Source organism: Lolium rigidum, chromosome 5, assembly GCF_022539505.1.
Source record: "Lolium rigidum isolate FL_2022 chromosome 5, APGP_CSIRO_Lrig_0.1, whole genome shotgun sequence".
Taxonomy (NCBI): Eukaryota; Viridiplantae; Streptophyta; class Magnoliopsida; order Poales; family Poaceae; genus Lolium; species Lolium rigidum.
The window spans coordinates 269,679,394-269,700,889 of NC_061512.1; the positions used below are offsets into that span (position 1 = coordinate 269,679,394).

Below are 21,496 nucleotides of genomic sequence, written 5' to 3' on the forward strand. Positions count from 1 at the left end.
CTATTTTTTTCTTTCTTTCTTTTTTTTTCTTTTTTTGGTGGCCTCCATGGCTCTTTTCACTTTTAGGGGCAACATCCTAATATGACAACACACTTTTTGATACAAATAACTCATAATGAATAAAACATGATGTATGAAACTGTATGCCTCGCCGGTGTAGCAGGATGTGCAATGATCTAGCGTAACATGGGTAAACCACACATCACTGTATAGAATCATGCAAAGAAATATACAAATAATAAATGACAACATGGCATGTAATGTAAAATGGATGTTGCATGGCAATATATCTCGGAACAGCCTATGGAAATGCCTGTGGTAGGTAGGTATGGTGGCTGTTTTGAGGAGATGTATGGGCTTATGTGTAGGAGAACAAGAGAAAGTCCTCCCACGGGTTTGGATGTACTCGGCGAAGTATGCACAATTCTCAATGTGAGCAAAAGGCAATGCACAGTACCGAAGAGGCTAGCAAATATGGATGGTGGAAGTGCCAAAAACCGTAGCTTAACATTAGTCAAAAAGAACTCACAAGCTTATTGCAAACATCTAGCAGGTTCAACATTAAGAGCATGATTTAAAATTTCACCGACCTTCAGCGACAACTTAGTCATTACGATGAACCTTTAGACATGGAAAGCTATCAAGTCCAACTACGCCTTCAACTATTTAAATAGAGTTTGTAGTACGGCACAAGCTTAAAGACAACAATCCACTACTAATTTTAACTTATTTATCCAACAAGCTCTACCATCTAAATATCTCAAAATGTTTGCAAAGAATCAAGTTATCAAAGCTCAATGATCTACAAGATTATGCAAGTGTTTCATTATACCACTACTACATGCAACATTTCCTTAACAAACCGAATAACAATGAACGAAGCAGTTTCAACATTCGCCTTGAACATTATGAGTAAAGCCTAAGGACATATTTGTCCATATGCAACAGCGGAGCGTGTCTCTCTCCCACACAAAGAATGCTAGGATCCAACTTTATTCAAACAAAAACAAAAACTAAAGCAAACAGACGCTCCAAGCAAAGTACATAAGATGTGACTGAATAAAAATATAGTTTCAGGGGAGGAACCTGATGATGTTGTCGATGAAGAAGGGGATGCCTTGGGCATCCCCAAGCTTAGACGCTTGAGTCTTCTTAAAATATGCAGGGGTGAACCACGGGGGCATCCCCAAGCTTAGAGCTTTCACTCCTCTTGATCATAGTATATCATACTCCTCTCTTGATCCTTGAAAACTTCCTTCACACCAAACTTCAAGCAAACTCATTAGAGGGTTAGTGCACAATAAAAATTTACATGTTCAGAGGTGACACAATCATTATTAATACTTCTGGACATTGCACAAAGCTACTGGACATTAATGGATCAAAGAAATTCATCCAACATAGCATAAACGGCAATGCGAAATAAAAGGCAGAATCTGTCAAAACAGAACAGTTCGTAAAGACGAATTTTAAAATGCCACCAGACTTGCTCAAATGGAAAAACTCAAAACTAATGAAAGTTGCGTACATATCTGAGGATCACTCACGTAAATTGGCATAATTTTCTGAGTTACCTACAGAGAATTAGGCCCAGATTCGTGACAGAAAAGAAATCTGTCTCTGCGCAGTAATCCAAATCTAGTATGAACCTTACTATAGAGACTTCACTTGCAGAAAACCAAAACTGATCATGGGTGCATATGCACCCTATATGTATAACACATATTTCAAAAAGTAAAAAATTAGGAATAAAAATTTAGCATGTAGAGGGACACGTTCTATGAGTACACGTAAAGTTTCATGTAAAACCGACAATTTTTGTACCCTATGTAAAAAAGACAAATAATATCTCGAGAAATAGACTATTTTAACACCAAAAATTTGTCTTTTTAGTACAAGACACAAAACATATCGGTTTTTTCTGAAACAACTTTATGAATATGTAACATGTCAAGATATACATGAGGCATTTTTGTTTGTATTTTTTTGACATTTAGAAATATATTTAATATGCATTTCAAATAAAGGGTGCATATGCACCCAGGTGTAGAAACACCTTGTCCCTTCACTTGGCACAAAAACATGATAAGGAGAGGTTGCTACAGTAGCAAACAACTTCCAAGACTCAAATATAAAACAAAGTACTGTAGTAAAAACAACAATGGGTTGTCTCCCATAAGCGATTTTCTTTAACGCCTTTCAGCTAGGCGTAGAAAGTGTATATCAGGTATTATCAAGAGATGAAGCATCAACATCATAATTTGCTCTAATAATAGAATCATAAGGTAACTTCATTCTTTTTCTAGGGAAGTGTTCCATACCTTTCTTGAGAGGAAATTGATATTTAATATTACCTTCCTTCATATCAATAGTAGCACCAACGGTTCGAAGAAAAGGTCTTCCCAATATAATGGGACAAGATGCATTGCATTCAATATCCAAGACAACAAAATCAACGGGAACAAGGTTATTGTTAACCATAATATGAACATTATCAACTCTCCCCAAAGGTTTCTTTTTAGCATTATCAGCGAGATTAACATCCAAATAACAATTCTTTAATGGTGGCAAGTCAAGCATATCATAGACTTTCTTAGGCATAACGAAATACTTGCACCAAGATCACATAAAGCATTACAATCAAAATCATTGACCCTCATCTTAATGATGGGCTCCCAACCATCTTCTAACTTTCTAGGAATAGAAGTTTCAAGTTTTAGTTTCTCTTCTCTAGCTTTTATGAGAGCATTTGTAATATGTTTTGTAAAGGCCAAATTTATAGTACTAGCACTAGGACTTTTAGCAAGTTTTTGTAAGAACTTTATAACTTCAGAGATGTGACAATCATCAAAATCTAAATCATTATGAGCTACAGCAATGGGATCATTGTCCCCAAGGTTGGAAAAAATTTCAGCAGCTTTATCACAAGCGGTTTCAGTAGTTTAGCAATTTCAGAGCGGTTTTGTACGCTTTGCTCTAGGAGTAGAAACATTGCCAACACCAATTATTTTACCATTGATAGTAGGAGGTGCAGCAACATGTGAGGAATCAACATTACTAGTGGTGGTAATAGTCCAAACTTTAGCTACATTATTCTCTTTAGCTAGTTTTTCATTTTCTTCTCTATCCCACCTAGCACGCAATTCAGCCATTAATCTTATATTCTTATTAATTCTAACTTGGATGGCATTTGCTGTAGTAGTAATCTTATTATCAATATCCTTATTAGGCATAACTTTCAATTTTAAAAGATCAACATCAGAGGCAAGTCTATCAACTCTAGAAGCAAGAATATCAATTTTATCAAGCTTTTCCTCAACAGATTTGTTAAAAGCAGTTTGTGTACTAATAAATTCTTTAAGCATAGCTTCAAGACCAGGGGGTACACTCCTATTATTTTTGTAAGAATTCCCATAAGAATTACCATAACCATTACCATTAGCAGAAGGATATGGCCTATAGTTATTACCAGAATTGTTCCTATAAACATTGTTGTTGAAATTATTACTTTTAATGAAATTCACATCAACATTTTCTTCTTGAGCAACCAATGAAGCTAAAGGAACATTATTTGGATCAACATTAGATCTACCATTCACAAGCATAGACATAATCACATCAATCTTATCACTCAAGGAGGAGGTTTCTTCGACAGAATTTACCTTCTTACCTTGTGGAGCTCTTTCCGTATGCCATTCAGAGTAATTTATCATCATATCATCAAGAAGCTTTGTAGCCGCCCCCAAAGTGATGGACATAAAGGTACCTCCAGCAGCTGAATCCAATAAATTCCGCGAAGAAAAATTCAGTCCTGCATAGAAGGTTTGGATGATCATCCAAGTAGTCAGTCCATGGGTTGGGCAATTCTTTACCAAAGATTTCATTCTCTCCCATGCTTGAGCAACATGTTCATTATCTAATTGCTTAAAATTCATTATGCTACTTCTTAAAGATATAATTTTAGCGGGAGGATAATATCTACCAATAAAAGCATCCTTGCATTTAGTCCATGAATCAATACTATTCTTAGGCAAAGATAGCAACCAATCTTTAGCTCTTCCTCTTAATGAGAAAGGAAACAATTTCAATTTAATAATATCACCATCTACATCCTTATACTTTTGCATTTCACAAAGTTCAACAAAATTATTAAGATGGGCAGCAGCATCATCAGAACTAACACGAGAAAATTGCTCTCTCATGACAAGATTCAGTAAAGCAGGTTTAATTTCAAAGAATTCTGCTGTAGTAGCAGGTGGAGCAATAGGTGTGCATAGGAAATCATTATTATTAGTGGTTGTGAAGTCACACAACTTAGTGTTTTCAGGAGTATTCATTTTAGCAACAGTAAATAAAGCAAACTAGATAAAGTAAATGCAAGTAACTAATTTTTTTGTGTTTTTGATATAGAGAGCAAGACAGTAAATAAAGTAAAGCTAGCAACTAATTTTTTTGTGTTTTGTTTAAGTGCAGCAAACAAAGTAGTAAATAAAATAAAGCAAGACAAAAACAAAGTAAAGAGATTGAGAAGTGGAGACTCCCCTTGCAGCGTGTCTTGATCTCCCCGGCAACGGCGCCAAAAAACAGGCTTGATGCGCGTAGATGTACACGTCCGTTGGGAACCCCAAGAGGAAGGTATGATGCGCACAGCGGCAAGTTTTCCCTCAGAAAGAAACCAAGGTTTATCGAACCAGGAGGAGCCAAGAAGCACGTTGAAGGTTGATGGCGGCGGGATGTAGTGCGACGCAACACCAGGGATTCCGGCGCCAACGTGGAACCCGCACAACACAACCAAAGTACTTTGCCCCAACGAAACAGTGAGGTTGTCAATCTCACCGGCTTGCTGTAACAAAGGATTAACCGTATTGTGTGGAAGATGATTGTTTGCAAGAAAACAGTAAAACAAGTATTGCAATAGATTGTATGCTATGTAAAGAATAGGACCGGGGTCCACAGTTCACTAGAGGTGTCTCTCCCATAAGATAAAAGCATGTTGGGTGAACAAATTACAGTCGGGCAATTGACAAATAAAAAGGGCATAACAATGCACATACATGATATGATAAATATAGTGAGATTTAATTGGGCATTACGACAAAGTACATAGACCGCTATCCGACATGCATCTATGCCTAAAAAGTCCACCTTCGAGGTTATCATCCGAACCCCTTCCGGTATTAAGTTGCAAACAACGAGACAATTGCATTAAGTATGGTGCGTAATGTAATCAACAACTACATCCTTAGACATAGCATCAATGTTTTATCCCTAGTGGCAACAAGCACATCCACAACCTTAGAACTTTCCGTCACTCGTCCCGGATTTAATGGAGGCATGAACCCACTATCGAGCATAAATACTCCCTCTTGGAGTTAAGAGTAAAAACTTGGCCAGAGCCTCTACTAATAACGGAGAGCATGCAAGATCATAAACAACACATAGGTAATAGATTGATAATCACCATAACATAGTATTCTCTATCCATCGGATCCCGACAAACACAACATATAGTATTACAGATAGATGATCTTGATCATGTTAGGCAGCTCACAAGATCCAACAATGAAGCATAATTAGGAGAAGACGACCATCTAGCTACTGCTATGGGCCCATAGTCCAGGGGTGAACTACTCACTCATCACTCCGGAGGCGACCATGGCGGTGTAGAGTCCTCCGGGAGATTAATCCCCTCTCCGGCAGGGTGCCGGAGGCGATCTCCTGAATCCCCCGAGATGGGATTGGCGGCGGCGGCGTCTCTGGAAGGTTTTCCGTATCGTGGCTCTCGGTACAGAGGGTTTCGCGACGAAGACTTTAAGTAGGCGGAAGGGCAAGTCAGGGGGCCACACGAGGGCCCCACACAACAGGCCGGCGCGGCCAAGGCCCAGGCCGCGCCGCCCTATTGTGTCGGCTCCTCGTGATCCCACTTCGTATCTCCTCCGGTCTTCTGGAAGCTTCGTGCAAAAATAGGACCCTGGGCGTTGATTTCGTCCAATTCCGAGAATATTTCCTTACTAGGATTTCTGAAACCAAAAGCAGCAGAACAAAGAATCGGCTCTTCGGCATCTTGTTAATAGGTTAGTGCCGGAAAATGCATAAATACAACATATAATGTGTATAAAACATGTAGGTATTGTCATAAAACAAGCATGGAACATAAGAAATTATAGATACGTTTGAGACGTATCACCCACCCAGAAATTCTGCCGGCCCAAATTGATACCCCGTGGAAACAGTCCCAATTAGCCCGGACTGGAGAGGAGTCGTCGACGAGGTCACAGCCTCACAGCCGACGCGGTCTCCAGAATCCAGCCACGCGATCCCGGATCCCCGCGCCCAGACCGCCGCCGCCAGCCCCCGCGGCTCCGGCGCCACCGCCGCTCGCCCGCACGCACGCCCTCGACTATCCGGCTGTCCTCCTGCCGCGCGCCCGCCCTCGACTGTCTGGCTGTCTGCCCGCTGCCGCCCGCGGCCCGCCCTCACAGCCTCACCGCGTAACCCAGCCCTGCCGTCCCGGCCGCCGCACTGACCGCCGGGCGCCTACCCTGATATTCCCGCCGAACCGACGACCACAACCACGAAAGGGACCAGAAGTGAGCCCCTGGCCTATTCTCTATTCAGCTATTCTCTCTGTAATTTGTATGTTTGTTCTCTGTTCCTGTTAAGTCTTATCTAAATGACTCATGACTGAGTGTTTGAATGATGAAGAACACATAAAATTGCTAAATTGCTAATGTTTGAATGTTTTAATTGTGTAGAAATAAAGAATAGTGTGAACAAGGAGAAGAGAATTGGATAGAGCACCTTAAGTGTTGTGTCTGTATTCCTCATGTATATATAGGTTACAGAGTTACATCGTGGTGATCGTGCACGACGTGGGCAAGGGCACGATCAGCCTTGACTCAACTATACAGGACTCGGTCAATGTGTGACGGGGACGCACACTCTAACAAATAGGAATAGCCAAATTGCGATAGTTTTTTAGAAACAAGCATCAAAGAAGATTGTACCTTCTTCAACACCATTAGTCATAGATGTTGAAGAAAATCGAAGATGGTAGGCTTTTGTTGGCGTACCTCGATTCCGTACCTCCGGTCCAATCCGATATTGAGAGTGAGATTGGAGTTGAAGATACAACAACCAAATGCAATGTCATATGGTTTCTTCCACTGTTGACAATGAATTTATCTTATATATTGTTCATTACTTCATTAGGCAAAGGTTTTCACATCTTGGGGGGCGCAAATTTTTTTTTTGAGGTGTGCCCCCCTTCAATTCTTTCCTGTGTCCGCCACTGGCGAGGTCGGTGGCCGCCTAGGGGGCCCACCCCACCCCTTGGCGCGGGCCTACCCTTGGCCGCTCCATGGGGTGGTCTGGCCGCCCCGTGGCGCCTCCTCACCCCCCTGTGGACTATGTCTTTGTTAAGGAAAAAATATTGACCTTAGGTTTTGTTTCGTCCAATTCCGAGAATATTTCCTGTACAACTTTTCGGAAATACAAAACAACAAAAAAACAGGGAACTGGCACTGTGGCATCTTGTTAATAGGTTAGTGCCGGAAAATGTATAAAAGTACAACGAACTGTAAGCAAATCATATATAAATTGGTGTAAAACAATCATGGAGCGTCAAAAATTATAGATACGTTTGCGACGTATCAAGCATCCCCAAGCTTAACTCCTGCTCGTCCTCAAGTAGGTAAGTGATAACAAAAATAATTTTTGAGGTGACATGAAGCCAACACAATCTTGATCAAGTTATTGTAAAAGCGATCAAAGTACTCTAATAGGCATGATTGATATAATTCTAACAATAGAACTTTGCAACGATGTTATAACATGAGAAGTAATTCAAACAAAAGATCATGAATAATTGTGCATTGAAAGCAACTGTTTGTTTATGAGCATAGAGAAAACATAACAAAGTGGTACTCAACTTGTCTTTTATGAAGTAGCAAAACATAAATGCTAGGATACCTTTAAAGTTCAAAGAGTGACTAGATACAAGTAATTTAAGAACACGCAATAGCATAATCATGAATCAATCAATAATAATTTTGGTACTATGCATATTATACTAAGAGTGACAACTATGCTCTCTTAATTGGTGCATAAAGCAAGAAGATTGAGAATCAATATAAAAGTAAAAGAAATGGTCCTTCGAAGAAGGAAGCAAGATTAACAATTTTTATAAACTTTCCAAAAATGTATGGTACTCATTAGCTTTGAGCTCTCATTACCCCTATCATAAGCATCTTGAATGGTTAAAGTTAATGTGAGGGCAAATATGAGTTATATGCTTGACAAATCACAAGTTTAAAATCTCGTGCCCCTTGAATACGAGTACCTGATATCTACGCATGCTTCTATTCTCGTAGACAGTGTTGAGCCTCCAAGTGCAGAGGTTTGTAGAACATCAACAAGTTTCCTTTAAGTGGATCACCCAAGGTTTATCGAACTTAGGGAGGTAGAGGTCAAAGATATCCCTCTCAAGCAGCTTTGTTGTATTCCTTCACAAGGAGTGGGGAGCTGTAACCCACACTTAGGGGATTAGGGAACAATGGTTTCCATGGATACAACAATCTCGCCTATCTCGGGGGAGGAGAATCTCATATGCGGAAATGATGGTGGGTCATACCTCTCGATGTAGTGCACCGTGCATGATGGGGAGGTGCTCCTTGAAAAGGTGGCGGCGGTGTTCCCTTGCGTGCCTCCGGTGCCAACATAGTATCTGCACCTGTTTTCGAATCGGCCGAGAGGTTGAGGGCAACCTGCGCCACTGCTGAGGCAACCTCCACCGCGGCCATGTGGACATCGCAGGCTTTGCGACGCCTATTGCGGTCCGCCGTCATGTACCTGCATCGGGCGAGCTTGTTCTCTCAAGCTTTGTAGGGCATTGTGGACGTCTTGACCTTCAACGTTGCCGCGCGTGGCTGCCTCATTGCCTTGTTCTTCCTAGGCATGCCACCGACGACGGGCCGGGAGAGAGCGTTCTATGGGCACGAACTGGAGCATAGGGGTGTGAGAATGGAGTGAAGAGGGGACATTAGGAGGAAGGGTGAGGAATAGAAGTGGCGGCAATATCCGATGTGGCGGCAGGTGCACCCGCCCCGACCCTTGGGGGTAGGGGCCGGCACAGGTACGCCGACAATTTTATTGGGCTCCAAAATGTGTCTGCATGTTTTAGGGGCGCCGGTGAAGCCAAAAATTGAAGAAGGTACAAAATAAAAAGTAGTAAATATAAAAATGGTGGCCGTGTAAGCAACGTTTGCCGGGTCGGTCAAACAAGACGAGCATGCCAACCAGCCCTCGCACGTGCCGCGCCACGACGGTCAAAGCCAGTCTGCCGGCCGACACTCGCTTCACAATTCCGCATTTCTCCAGGGACCTGGCCGCGAAATCCTATTTATCCGATAAAACCCCCGGTAAGAATAAGATCCAGCCGCCCCACCCGAAGCTTCTCTTCTCCCCCTTCGCAGAGCCAGCCAGCGCGCGCCGGTCGTCGCCACCCTCCGCCACCGCCCGCCGATCCCAGATCCCGCGCGCGCGCGCGCAGATGCGGGCGCCGGCGATGCTCCGGTGGGCCCTCGCCGCGGCGGCGCTCGCGGCGCTCCTCTCCGCCGCGCCCGCCGCCGGGTTCTACCTCCCCGGCGTCGCCCCGACCGACTTCGCCAAGGTGAGCCTTTTCCACCCCCTGCGTCGACCTAGGGAGTGAACGAGTGAGTAGCCGCCGCCGCCGACGCGCTTGTAGGCGCTCGCGCGCGCTGGATGGGATCTGGTCAACGGGGCGGCGGTTCCCTGTCCAGGACCCCCGGATCCTAGCGCGGCTCGATGATTAGGTTGCCTCCGGCACGATCCTGCCTGCGAGATTCGCGTGGCTGCGCCTGAAATTCGCGCGTTTTTTTCCCTCCCTGCATGCGTGCACTTCTGATCCGAACAGTAGTCTTTAGATTTCGGAGTCAACGCATGCCTACTTCCTGAACTAGTTAAGGTTGCATCTGGAGTATGCGTGATAATTGGTGATTTATCTGGAGTATGCGTGATAATTGGTGATTTATCTGGAGCTTCTATCTGAGCTAGACTTTGAGATAAGCTATCCTCTGCATCTTGTGATACTGGAGTTACTATTTATTATTAGTGCATGGTCTCCTGGATGAATATTACACTATGTGTTATAGTAGTCTGTTGAGGATCATTCGTGGTACATGTAGTGTCCCATGTCGATGATCAGTCATGGTACACGTGTTGCAGTTTGTATGCCACGTGTGTGTTACTCGAAATTTCCAACACGGAGAGTAGCTGGATTGGTTGATTTGATATACATAGCGGTGTTAGCGTTTGGACACTTATCATCATAAATTGTAGCTACTAGTGACCCTAAACGATTACCTATGGATTGTCGAAATACATGGACGCCGGGAAGTGGAAATATTCAGTTTGATCCGTGGACCATGGTTGGGGTTCGATCGACCGAGTCAGTGGAGTAGTCATCTCGGCCAAGCGGAAATCTGTTGTCGTAGAGAACCAAGTTCACAGTAACTGCATGTGCGGCAATCACTTTTTTTTAGAATGGTCATTGCTTTAAAGGCTGCAGCCGTTTATATAGATGACCTATGATGTAGTTTTCTCGTCTGGATATTTTATTTTATAATCTGTGATGCAGCCGCAGCTGGATTTCTTTTGCACTGAGATACTTATATTTTGGTTGCATCTAATATTTCTGCTAGGAGTTATCTGTAACAGTCATAGTATAAGGAATCATAGCCTCTTATTTTTCTGATTAGAATGTCCTGGATTGCTATCGGTCTGTCTGCAGGGAGATGAACTTATGGTGAAGGTGAATAAGCTGACATCAATCAAGACTCAGCTTCCCTACACGTACTACTCCCTTCCTTTCTGCAAGCCCAATACTATAGTTGACAGCTCTGAAAATCTTGGTGAGGTTCTTCGCGGTGATCGTATTGAGAACTCCCCTTACGCGGTAAGTATTGTACTGTATAAAGATTAAGCCAGGTTCATTGTCCTAGCTAACGCACCTAATGCTTAGCTTATCGTCTTTGTTTTGTGAACCGCAGTTTCAAATGAGGGAGCCCAAGATGTGCCAGATTGTATGCAAACTAACTGTTACTGAGAAAGAAGCGAAGGAGCTCAAGGAAAAGATTGAGGATGAGTATCGTGTGAACATGTAAGTACTATACACGTATTGTTGCACTTGAGTAAACATACTCATTTTGAAGGTGCTGACTTGGTTTGCTCTACAGGGTTCTTGACAATCTGCCACTAGTTGTTCCAGTTCAAAGGCAAGATAAGAACACTATCGCTTATCAAGGTGGATATCATGTTGGCGTCAAGGGCCAGTATTCTGGGGTAAGTTCATATTACCAGTTCATCGTGCTTACGCTTGTCTTGCACATATGATCGGGCTAACGAATTCACATGTGCAAACATATCTCCAGAGCAAGGAGGAGAAGCACTTCATCCACAACCATCTGGCATTTTTAGTGAAGTACCACAAGGATGAGGAATCCGAACTTTCTAGGATAGTCGGATTTGAGGTCAAGCCATTCAGGTTTTCTTTCAACTTTGCTTGTTGATATTTTTGCCACATAGCTTATGGAATGAAGCTAAGTTGTGTATTCTTTCATATACATTTGCACCAGCATCAAGCATCAGTTTGATGGGAAATGGAATGATGCAAGCACTCGTTTGAGCACTTGTGATCCTCATGACAGCAAGTTTGTGATAAATTCTGAAACTCCTCAGGAGGTTGAAGTTGGCAAAGATATCATATTCACTTATGATGTTCGCTTTGAGGTACTAATTTCTTTTTGTTTGTCGCATGATAGTTTCCTAACCTTGAATGTTAGCCTCTGCTGAATTATGGTTCTTATGGAGTGTTTTGTTGTTACTTCTGCAGGAGAGTGAAGTCAAGTGGGCATCCCGATGGGACACCTATCTGTTGATGTCTGATGATCAGATTCACTGGTTTTCTATTGTGAACTCTCTCATGATCGTGCTTTTCCTATCTGGTATGGTGGCCATGATCATGATGCGCACCCTGTATAGAGATATATCTCGATACAACCAGCTTGAAACTCAAGAGGAGGCACAGGAGGAAACTGGCTGGAAGCTTGTTCATGGAGATGTTTTCCGCCCTCCAGTTAACTCTGATCTGCTCTGCGTTTATGTCGGCACCGGAGTTCAGTTCTTTGGCATGCTGCTAGTTACAATGATCTTTGCTGTTCTAGGTTTCCTCTCTCCATCAAACAGGGGAGGACTGATGACTGCCATGCTTCTTGTCTGGGTCCTGATGGGGCTGCTTGCTGGTTATTCTTCGTCACGTCTCTACAAGATGTTCAAGGGTTCAGAGTGGAAGCAGATAACCCTGCGCACGGCTTTCCTATTCCCAGGGATTGCTTTCGTTATTTTCTTCATCTTGAACGCCCTTATCTGGGGGGAGAAGTCATCTGGAGCTGTTCCGTTCACCACCATGTTTGCCTTGGTCCTCCTTTGGTTTGGCATCTCAGTGCCCCTTGTGTTCGTCGGGAGCTATCTTGGGTTCAAGAAACCGGCCATGGAGCCTCCAGTGAAAACCAACAAGATCCCACGACAGATCCCCGAGCAGGCCTGGTACATGAACCCGCTCTTCACCATTCTGATCGGCGGCATCCTACCGTTTGGCGCAGTCTTCATCGAGCTCTTTTTCATCCTCACCTCCATCTGGCTACACCAGTTCTACTACATCTTTGGCTTCCTCTTCCTGGTCTTCGTCATCCTCATCATCACCTGCGCTGAGATCACAGTCGTGCTCTGCTACTTCCAGCTGTGCAGCGAGGACTACAACTGGTGGTGGAGGTCATACCTCACCTCAGGGTCCTCTGCTCTGTACCTCTTCCTGTACGCAGGATTCTACTTCTACACGAAGCTGCAGATCAGCAAGCTGGTGTCGGGCATCCTGTACTTTGGGTACATGCTGCTCGCCTCCTTCTCCTTCTTCGTGCTCACTGGGACTATCGGCTTCTGCGCCTGCTTCTGGTTCACAAGGCTGATCTACTCGTCCGTGAAGATTGATTAGTCGCTTCAGCCGCAAGACAGTGGAGCATAGCATATGTTTTCAGGTTTTGGGTTGAGATAACTGTACGATTAAGGTGAAAGCGGGGTTCATCCCTTGAATTTTTTATCCAGTCATATAAGGAAAAGATACATTTTGGGATTAGCTATGCATGATTTAAGTTTATTGTGGTCAGGTGATACATGTGAGTTACAAGGGTAGAAGAAGAATACACTGTGATGTAGTTGACTCTTTTCGCAGAATTTTATCAGCCGGTGTATAAGATTCAATTGATTATGACTGGTATAGTTCTTGTTCTGGGTTACCGTGATCACAACATTTTGATCATTGTATTTTAGAATCATATAATAAGTTATATATAGCGACCTCAACTTTATTAGTTCATCTTTCCAGCAGCGGTGCCTTTTGATGTTGGACTCTACTGTCTTCCTGGCATTCCACATTGGTGTATATTTCAAAGTTGGCTTTGGGGAGTAGCTTGAAATTGGTCCAGCATCGTGGCATGGCTCCGGTCAGAAATGGGCCAGAGTCAAGTCACCACGAGACCAATCAGTGCGTGTCGTCGTGTCGATGTATGCCCCAGCGTCACGAGGATCCGATGCTGAGAAATTTATGCACCACTGCTTCTGTGCTGCTTTGATTTCCCCTGCCATTCTCTCCTGGACTCCTTGCCACCCTTCTGAGATTATCACATACTCTGTTAGGTTAATTATTTGATAGTACCCCTTTTTCGGACTTCATATCCTATTATTCTCTACAGTGTTCCTGGCATTGCATTATTAGTTTATTACCTGTTGCATCATCCAAAAACGGTTTTGCGGACATGTTTGGTTCCCATCCACTTTGCCAAGCTTAAATTTGGCAAGCGTGACAACCATAAAACTGCGGTTGAGAAATTCCCAAGGCCGCTACAGTGAGATCTTAGGTGAAATTCTCCTAGCGTGACAATTTAATCGATGTATTTTAGAATAAGCTGTAAATGGAGACTCCATTTATATAGACTTTAGGAATTCCTAGACTTTATATCATCTTATCTTTCCAGCAGTGGTGCTTTTTGGTGTGCTTTGTACTGTCTTCCTGACATTTCATATATTGGTGTATATATCTCAAAGTTGGCTTTGGCATTTGGGCACCAGCATGAAATTGCTCCAGCATTTGTGGAATGGGTTCCGGCTAGAGGTGAGCCAGAGTCGGGTCACCACGAGACCAAAATCAGTGCGTGTCGTCGTGTCGATGTGTGGCCCAGCGTCACGAGCAAGAGCAATTTAGTTGTGTCACTGGCTCACTGCTACTACTTCTGCTCCGGTGCCCCTGTCCTGGTTTCCCCATGCTGCTCTCTTTGCCACCGTCCTGAGCTCACACTCATTACTCACTCTGTAGTCACTCACTCACTCTCTCTAGCGGAGTGCGACTGTTCGAGCTCCGGCAATGGCGTCGTCCAGGCTGCTGCTGGCCGTGGTCGTGGTGGCCGGCTGCGCTATAGGGCTCTGCGGCGCGACGGACCACATCGTGGGGGCCAACCGCGGGTGGAACCCCAACATCAACTACACACTCTGGTCCGGCAACCACACCTTCGTCGTCGGCGACCTCATCTGTATATAAACCCCTCCCCCCCACCTCTCATTTCTCCAGCTCCGCCTTCTCCAGCTCCAGTTCCAGACATGGACGGAGCTCCACCAGATCTACTCTACCACTTCCTCCTGGCCGTCTCACCCAATCTGTTCTTGCAGCGTTCCGGTACCAGAAGGGGACGCACAACGTCTTCGAGGTGAACCAGACGGGGTACGACAACTGCACCATGGACGGCGTCGCCGGCAACTGGACCTCCGGCAAGGACTTCATCCCGCTCAACGAGCGCCGCCGCTACTTCTTCATCTGCGGCAACGGCTTCTGCCAGGCCGGCATGAAGGTCGCCGTCACCGTCCACCCCGGCGCGCTCGTGGGCACAGAGATGCCGATGGTGCCGCCGGGCCCCGACTCCACTGCTTCTGCCGCCGCCGCCGCCACCACCACCTCATTCACCGCTTCCGCCTGGCTGTCGGTCGCGGCGCTGGCCGTTGTCATTACCGGCGTCGCTTGATTCGCAGGAGCTTAGTGCTGTCGCCTAGTAGTTAATTCGCAGGAGTTTGATTGGATGTATATCAACTGAAACATTGGCCTTCATGTAAGCGAGTATCATTTCAAGCTGAATGTACCAGTGTTCACTGACCACGCTAGAACTGAGGAACCATGATTCTGTCCATGTACTACTGATGTTTAGCCTCTTTTTAAGCTCGGATTGGGTGTGATGATGAGATGGCCTATGATTAGTTGGATAATGAGTAACGTACTCCTCCGTCCATAAAAAGATCTCATAGGTTTGTCTAAATTTCAGATAAATCCACATCTAGATACATCTAAATTTAGACAAACTTGCGTCATTTTTTAATGGACGGAGATAGTTGCAAAGTTTTGTGATATGTGACTTGTAATTAGTTGAGTGCTACTTCTAGATCGGAAAAATGTTGACATGTTTTTTTACCTTATAAGTTTGACCAATGCAGGAGGAAGTTTGTAATTATTGTGAATTTAGTACCCCGTACCTACTACTACAGACTAACAATATAGCATTGCTAATATTCTTGCATATTTGTTAAAGTTTAAAATAGCTGGCTATTGCATTTAGCCATGACATCTTTAGAAGTTATGAAAGGTTATAGCGGGCAATAGCGGGCCAAGTCCATATATCGGTTTTGGTTAATAAAAAATACAAAATTTAGGCAAGATATATTTGTATATATCAATAATTTATAGATGCATAATATATTGTCTTGTGCTTCCATAGGCCCCAAGCTTCAAAACAGTGTAAACACCCGAAAGGGTATCATTTTATCGTTTAATCTCAGCCATCCTATCCCTAATCCCGAACATGTATTATTTAGTCTCAGTCATCCTTGTGTTTCACTCAAAAAACATTGCAGCTTTGAAGGTCTATGGAAGCACAATAGTCACATAAGAGATACGAAGTAAACATAAGTTGTGGACATAGTTCTATCCACATATTACTGCATGAACTAGCAACAAGATAAGAGAAAAGGGAAAAGGGGGGATTTGGGGATAGGGTTAGCCATGAGATTGATTTTGGTGAGAAATAAGACCGTGCAGGAAAATTTGGGCCCAGAATTTGGGCAGCTAAGCGGGAGCACAAAGGCTAAGGGGTTAAATAGGGGCTAAATTAATTTAGCGGGGCTGTTACCGGCTATTCTTGTTATATCCTAGGAAGACTTAAAACTTTGATTATTTGTACACGCTAGGAGATGAATGTCACTTGTTTTTAGTGGAAAAAGCGGCACAACAGATTTTTGTGTCGAAAATTTTGTTTGATCCTAATGCCCTCAATTGAGCACCGTCGGCTTGTTTGATACTATTAGTGGGAAATGCAGCGCAACGGATTAATGCTCATAAAATTGAGGAAATCCAATTTCATTTAGGGTGCATATTCTCATGCTATTAGAAAAGATATTTTAAAATTCCAGGAAAAATTAGAACAAAAAATTCACGCGCACATGTCAATATTTTATACGCGTGCACCGTTTCATGGAAGATCTACATTTTTTATGTGCCGTGGAAAAAATTTTCTTGTGAAGAGCATTTTTTACCACCAAAATTTATATGACACAAGAAATGTCGATTTTTTGTGAAACAACTTTGCGAGCACATAGAACATGAAGATATATGTGCGATATATTTTTATCAGATTTTTAAACATTTTGAAATATATTTAAAATCCATTTTAAAAATAAGGAGCATATGCTCCTGAGAGCAAATACGCCGCGTCTACTGATACGTCCATGCTATGGATAGAAAATTTACTGAAGTAGCTAGGTTATGAAATGGATGGAAAGTTGCATGTGTATTCGGTACCAGCAAGGGAAAGCAATTTATGATGGATAACTAGGTTATGAAATGGGGTGAATGTTGCATGTGTATTTGGTACCAGCAAGGGAAAGCAATTTATGATGGATTAGTATGCATTGAGAGTGATGTTGAATTTCCCTGCTCGTCTCTACAGTCATGTGCTCCTGGCATAAAATTGGTATGGGTTTCATTTTCCAAAGTTGGCTTTGGGGCGTAGCATGAAATTGCTGGCCATTTGCACAAAAATAACCCAAAAGTGAAAGAAAAGTACAGACTGACCCTCCGGCGAAACTATTTCACCCATCTACCCTTTTGTGTGGCGCCCCTCCCATGGGCGTCACACATGACAGTGTGGCGCCCGTGCCTGCGGCGCCACTCTTCCAGCCGACGTGGCGCCCTCGACGCTGAGCTGGTGCGCCGATCCGACGTGGCAGCATGTGTGGCGCCCATGGGAGGGGCGCCACACTACTCTATATATATAATTTCTGTCTAGAGATAACAGAAGACTGTGGTAGCTCAATCGGATGAAGCCTTTGCTTCCCAATCCCAAGTCATGGGTTCGAATCTCTGCACCACCTGAATTTATTTTTATTTTTAAAAATTATGCTAGACATTGTAGTATGTTTACAACATGAAATCTAGCCTCGTACTGTTTTGTAGAGTTTTTTTTTATTTTCTCTTGCTTGCAAACTGAATAAAAAACTCTACAAAACAGCCAGCACCACGGTGATCAAGAGGTACAGGCATGCAGAAAAGATTTAGTTTATGCAAGCATAAGCAAGCTGACAAACCTCGCTTACATATCAGCAACGGTCACAATAAATGACTAAATATCTATAGCATATATTGTTCTGGAAATCTAGCTCCAATCCATTGTTAGTAGCACCTTGTCTAAATTAACCATGGTGGGTGAAATCTGCTTGTTAGTTGACATATAACATGCCCACCCCTTTGAATCTTATGAAATTATTATTGAATAATTGGATCAGACAGTGACTAGTTATTTTTTTATCGCAACCCTGTCGAATGAGGTTTTGATCACTCTTTAGTCCCAACCGAACAGTGGCATGGTAGAAATGTATATTTTCTTAGCCAAGCACTCAGTTGTGATTTCATGTTGAGCAGGCCTAGAAACCACCACTTACTCCCATATGAAGTCACCAACTTTATGTTCGATCAACATGTTATGAGTATGGTCCTCCAAATTATTTTTATCATGATTTTCATGCACACTTGGTACTATGTAGAAAATATAGTATCCATATTTTGATGAGTTTACTTGCTCTTGCAGGCTATAAATTCATCTAGTCCTCAGTTCCTTGGAAGACTTGATGCACGGAGCTTGAGGAGTCTGTCTGGAGTTCGCGTTAATGAGCAAATTGTGCAGCTAGTACCGAATGCTGAGGTCACAAAGTGTTCTTATTTAATTTACCAGCATTTGGTCACATTTTTTTCACTTCGTATAATTGTACTTTGAATCTACAATTTCTCAAAAGAAGTTTTTGTGAATTAACAATTTTCTAAATTTATTTACTTGAGCTCTTGTATTGTCTATTCTGTAGAATTGCTCATTATTAATTTTACACAAGAATACTTCAGATGTTGTTTTTAATCTAGCTCTTGGATTGGAGCTAGATTTCCAGAACACTATATGCTATAGATATTTAGTCATTTATTGTGACCGTTGCTGATATGTAAGCAAGGTTTGTCAGCTTGCTTATGCTTGCATAAACTAAATCTTTTCTGCATGCCTGTACCTCTTGATCACCGTGGTGCTGGCTGTTTTGTAGAGTATTTTATTCAGTTTGCAAGCAAGAGAAGATAAAAAAAAACTCTACAAAACAGTACGAGGCTAGATTTCATGTTTTAAACATACTACAATGTCTAGCATAATTTTTTAAAATAAAAATAAATTCAAGTGGTGCGGAGATTTGAACTCATGACCTAGGATAGGGAAACAAAGGCATCATCCAATTGAGCTACCACAGTCTTCTGTTACCTCTAGACAGAAATTATATATATAGAGTAGTGTGGCGCCCTCCCATGGGCGCCACACATGCTGCCACGTTGGATCGGCGCACCAGCTCAGCGTCGAGGGCGCCACGTCGGCTGGGAGAGTGGCGCCGCAGGCACGGGTGCCACACTGCCATGTGTGGTGCCCATAGGAGGGGCGCCACACAAAAGGGTTAGATGGGTGAAATAGTTTGCCCGGAGGGTCAGTCTGTGCTTTTCTTTCGCTTTTGGGTTATTTTTGTGCAAATCGCCAAATTGCTCCACGAGACGAGAGTCGTGTCAGAAGTGGGCCAGAGTCGGGTAACCACGAGACGAGACCAATCAGTCCGTGCCGTCGTGTCGATGTATCACCCGGCCAGCCTCACGAGCAACCCTCCAGAGCTGAGCAATTTATTCCACTACTACTCCTGTAGCTCTGTGCTCCTGCTCTGCTTTTCCTTGCTGCTTTCTTTGATCTCCTCGCCACCCTCCCGAGCTGACACCCACCCAACTCAAGTGAAGGCCCTCGAGCTGCGGCGGCAATGGCATCCAGGCTGCTGCTCGCCGTCGCTGTGGTGGCCGGCTGCGCGGTGGGGCTCTCCGGCGCGACGATCCACATCGTTGGGGCCAACCACGGGTGGAAACCCAACATCAACTACACCCTCTGGTCTCGCAGCCAGACCTTCTCCGTCGGCGACCTCGTCTGTATGTAAATTGTAAACCCTTCTTTCCACCTCCCTCCAAGCTCCACTGCACTCACTGTAAGCAAGAACCTCCATCAGATCTATCCATCTATCTGCGCAGCGTTCCGGTACCAGAATGGGACGCACAACGTGTTTGAGGTGAACGAGACGGGGTACGGCAGCTGCACCATGGACGGGGTCGCCGGCAACTGGACCTCCGGCAAGGACTTCGTCCCGCTCGTCGAGCCCCGCCGCTACTTCTTCATCTGCGGCAATGGCTTCTGCCAGGCCGGCATGAAGGTCGCCATCACCGTCATCGACCAGGATTTCCAGTTCCACGACCACGGCCCAGAGATGGAGCCAGATTGCTCTGCTGATTGCGGCACCGCCGCTGCCTCAGTTGCCGCTAGGCTTATGGTCACAGCGCTCGCGGTTGCCATTGCTGTTGTCGGCTAGGTAACCAGTACTAGGAGCTTACCATTGAGACTACTGATATCCACTGATTCGTACTAGGAGCTTACTACGATCCCTCAGTTCGTTGGAACTTAGTGCTCTCCATTAATTCGTAGGAGTTTGATGGAACTTTACTGCATTTTATCAACCGAAAACTCTGCTTTCCTGTAAGCACCAGTTGCATTCGAGTAGAATGCACTGCAGTACCGCTCTGCTCCCCTATTCAGCAACATGGTCCAAAGCAGAAGAACCACGGCCAGATTAAAGTCGGAAAAGAAATGCTACCACTAGAAAAAACTCAAGCAATTCCACTAAATCCATATCCGCAACCAAAGATGCTACTGTCATATCCACGAACCAAGGTGCTATATATTGCAGGCTGCGAGACGATACGCGAGAAGGCTAGAATAACAAACCCTACGGAGATTATCGAATTAAATCCCTCTGTTATATATGTACACTGCTTAATTACTACTGCACATTTCCGAACTTTTTGAGCATGGATTGTCCTCACGAAGTCTTGTTTTGCTGAAGTTTTCAGTCTGTCTACGCATTAGTAACATTTATTTGCGAAACTATTGTGAAAACAAGTGCAAAATTCATATGGGGACATGTGTAAAGATCCTCTCCGACTTTACCAAGTGGAAAAAAACGTTTCGTCCTGCCCGCTCCCACGAGCGGCAGGGCGGAACCCTAACCTCCGCCCCGCAACCACCCCTCCCTCCGCCTCCTCCCTCCCTCGCCGCCGCCGGAGGGCGTCTCCGGGCAAAGCCCCGGGGCACCGGCGGAGGCGGGGCCTCCTCTCCCCCTCGCCTGGCGGTGGTGGCGCGGGCCGCCGCAGTCGGCAGGGGAGGCGTCTCGGCGCAGGAGGCGACATCGCCCGCCCGGTGCGAGTTCTGCGTGGTTCCCGCGGGGTGGCGGCGCGGTTGGCTCCTTGCTGGAGCGTCCCGGCGCCGGCGCGTCCGTGGCCATGGGTGGCGGTGGCGGGCCTAGATCTGGGCCGTCGGGCTTAGGTTTGGGACGGGCGTGGACTGGCTCGGCCTGGGTTGACCCGAGGGGTCTCGTCCCTGGGCAGCCGGGAGTTGCCCATTCCCCCTGACGGTAGAGGATGGTACGGGTCGAGGCCGTCGCTGGAGTCTGGCCGGGCAGGCAGTGCTCGTGCGTCCTCTGAATTTGATCTTGGTAGGGACCAAGATGTCATCTCTGGTTTGCTCCGGCTGGAGTATGGTGGGGTTTGGTGGTTGGGAGGGGGTGCTCCAATGGTGCGGTGGCGGTCGTCGTCATCGCCTTCCTGTTGCCCTCCGGCCACCTTTGACTACCGGGGGACGGTGTGTCTCGGTTTTTGTTCCAGCAGGTCTGGTGTGGCACCACTGGACTCCTTGACCTACAGGGACGCTGGCGGGCT

The 21,496-nt window shown here is 44.7% G+C and overlaps 3 protein-coding genes across 3 annotated transcripts; all 3 read left to right on the plus strand.

Annotated features, from left to right (window-relative positions):
- The first annotated feature begins 9,550 nt into the window (after positions 1-9,550).
- Positions 9,551-13,342, plus strand: LOC124652272 (transmembrane 9 superfamily member 8-like). Its single transcript, XM_047191289.1, has 7 exons — positions 9,551-9,670; positions 10,811-10,975; positions 11,070-11,179; positions 11,256-11,361; positions 11,451-11,563; positions 11,655-11,808; positions 11,912-13,342. The coding sequence occupies exons 1-7, from the start codon at positions 9,551-9,553 to the stop codon at positions 13,067-13,069; spliced, it is 1,926 nt and encodes a 641-aa protein (XP_047047245.1). The 3' UTR covers positions 13,070-13,342.
- Positions 13,343-14,494: 1,152 nt separating this feature from the next.
- LOC124657682 (mavicyanin-like) lies at positions 14,495-15,146 on the plus strand. Its single transcript, XM_047196196.1, has 2 exons — positions 14,495-14,660; positions 14,797-15,146. Exons 1-2 carry the CDS (start codon positions 14,495-14,497, stop codon positions 15,144-15,146), a joined length of 516 nt encoding a protein of 171 aa, XP_047052152.1.
- A 4,351-nt stretch (positions 15,147-19,497) lies between these two features.
- On the plus strand, positions 19,498-20,094 carry LOC124657683 (mavicyanin-like). The gene is made up of 2 exons (XM_047196197.1): positions 19,498-19,660; positions 19,760-20,094. The coding sequence occupies exons 1-2, from the start codon at positions 19,498-19,500 to the stop codon at positions 20,092-20,094; spliced, it is 498 nt and encodes a 165-aa protein (XP_047052153.1).
- Positions 20,095-21,496: the final 1,402 nt, after the last annotated feature.

Coding starts and splice junctions, on each gene's coding strand:
- LOC124652272 (XM_047191289.1), top strand. CDS start 9,551: ATGCGGGCGCCGGCGATGCTCCGGTGGGCCCTCGCCGCGGCGGCGCTC. Junction 9,671..10,810: donor CCCCGACCGACTTCGCCAAG/GTGAGCCTTTTC, acceptor GTCTGTCTGCAG/GGAGATGAACTTATGGTGAA. Junction 10,976..11,069: donor TTGAGAACTCCCCTTACGCG/GTAAGTATTGTA, acceptor TGTGAACCGCAG/TTTCAAATGAGGGAGCCCAA.
- LOC124657682 (XM_047196196.1), top strand. CDS start 14,495: ATGGCGTCGTCCAGGCTGCTGCTGGCCGTGGTCGTGGTGGCCGGCTGC. Junction 14,661..14,796: donor CGTCGTCGGCGACCTCATCT/GTATATAAACCC, acceptor CTGTTCTTGCAG/CGTTCCGGTACCAGAAGGGG.
- LOC124657683 (XM_047196197.1), top strand. CDS start 19,498: ATGGCATCCAGGCTGCTGCTCGCCGTCGCTGTGGTGGCCGGCTGCGCG. Junction 19,661..19,759: donor CTCCGTCGGCGACCTCGTCT/GTATGTAAATTG, acceptor CTATCTGCGCAG/CGTTCCGGTACCAGAATGGG.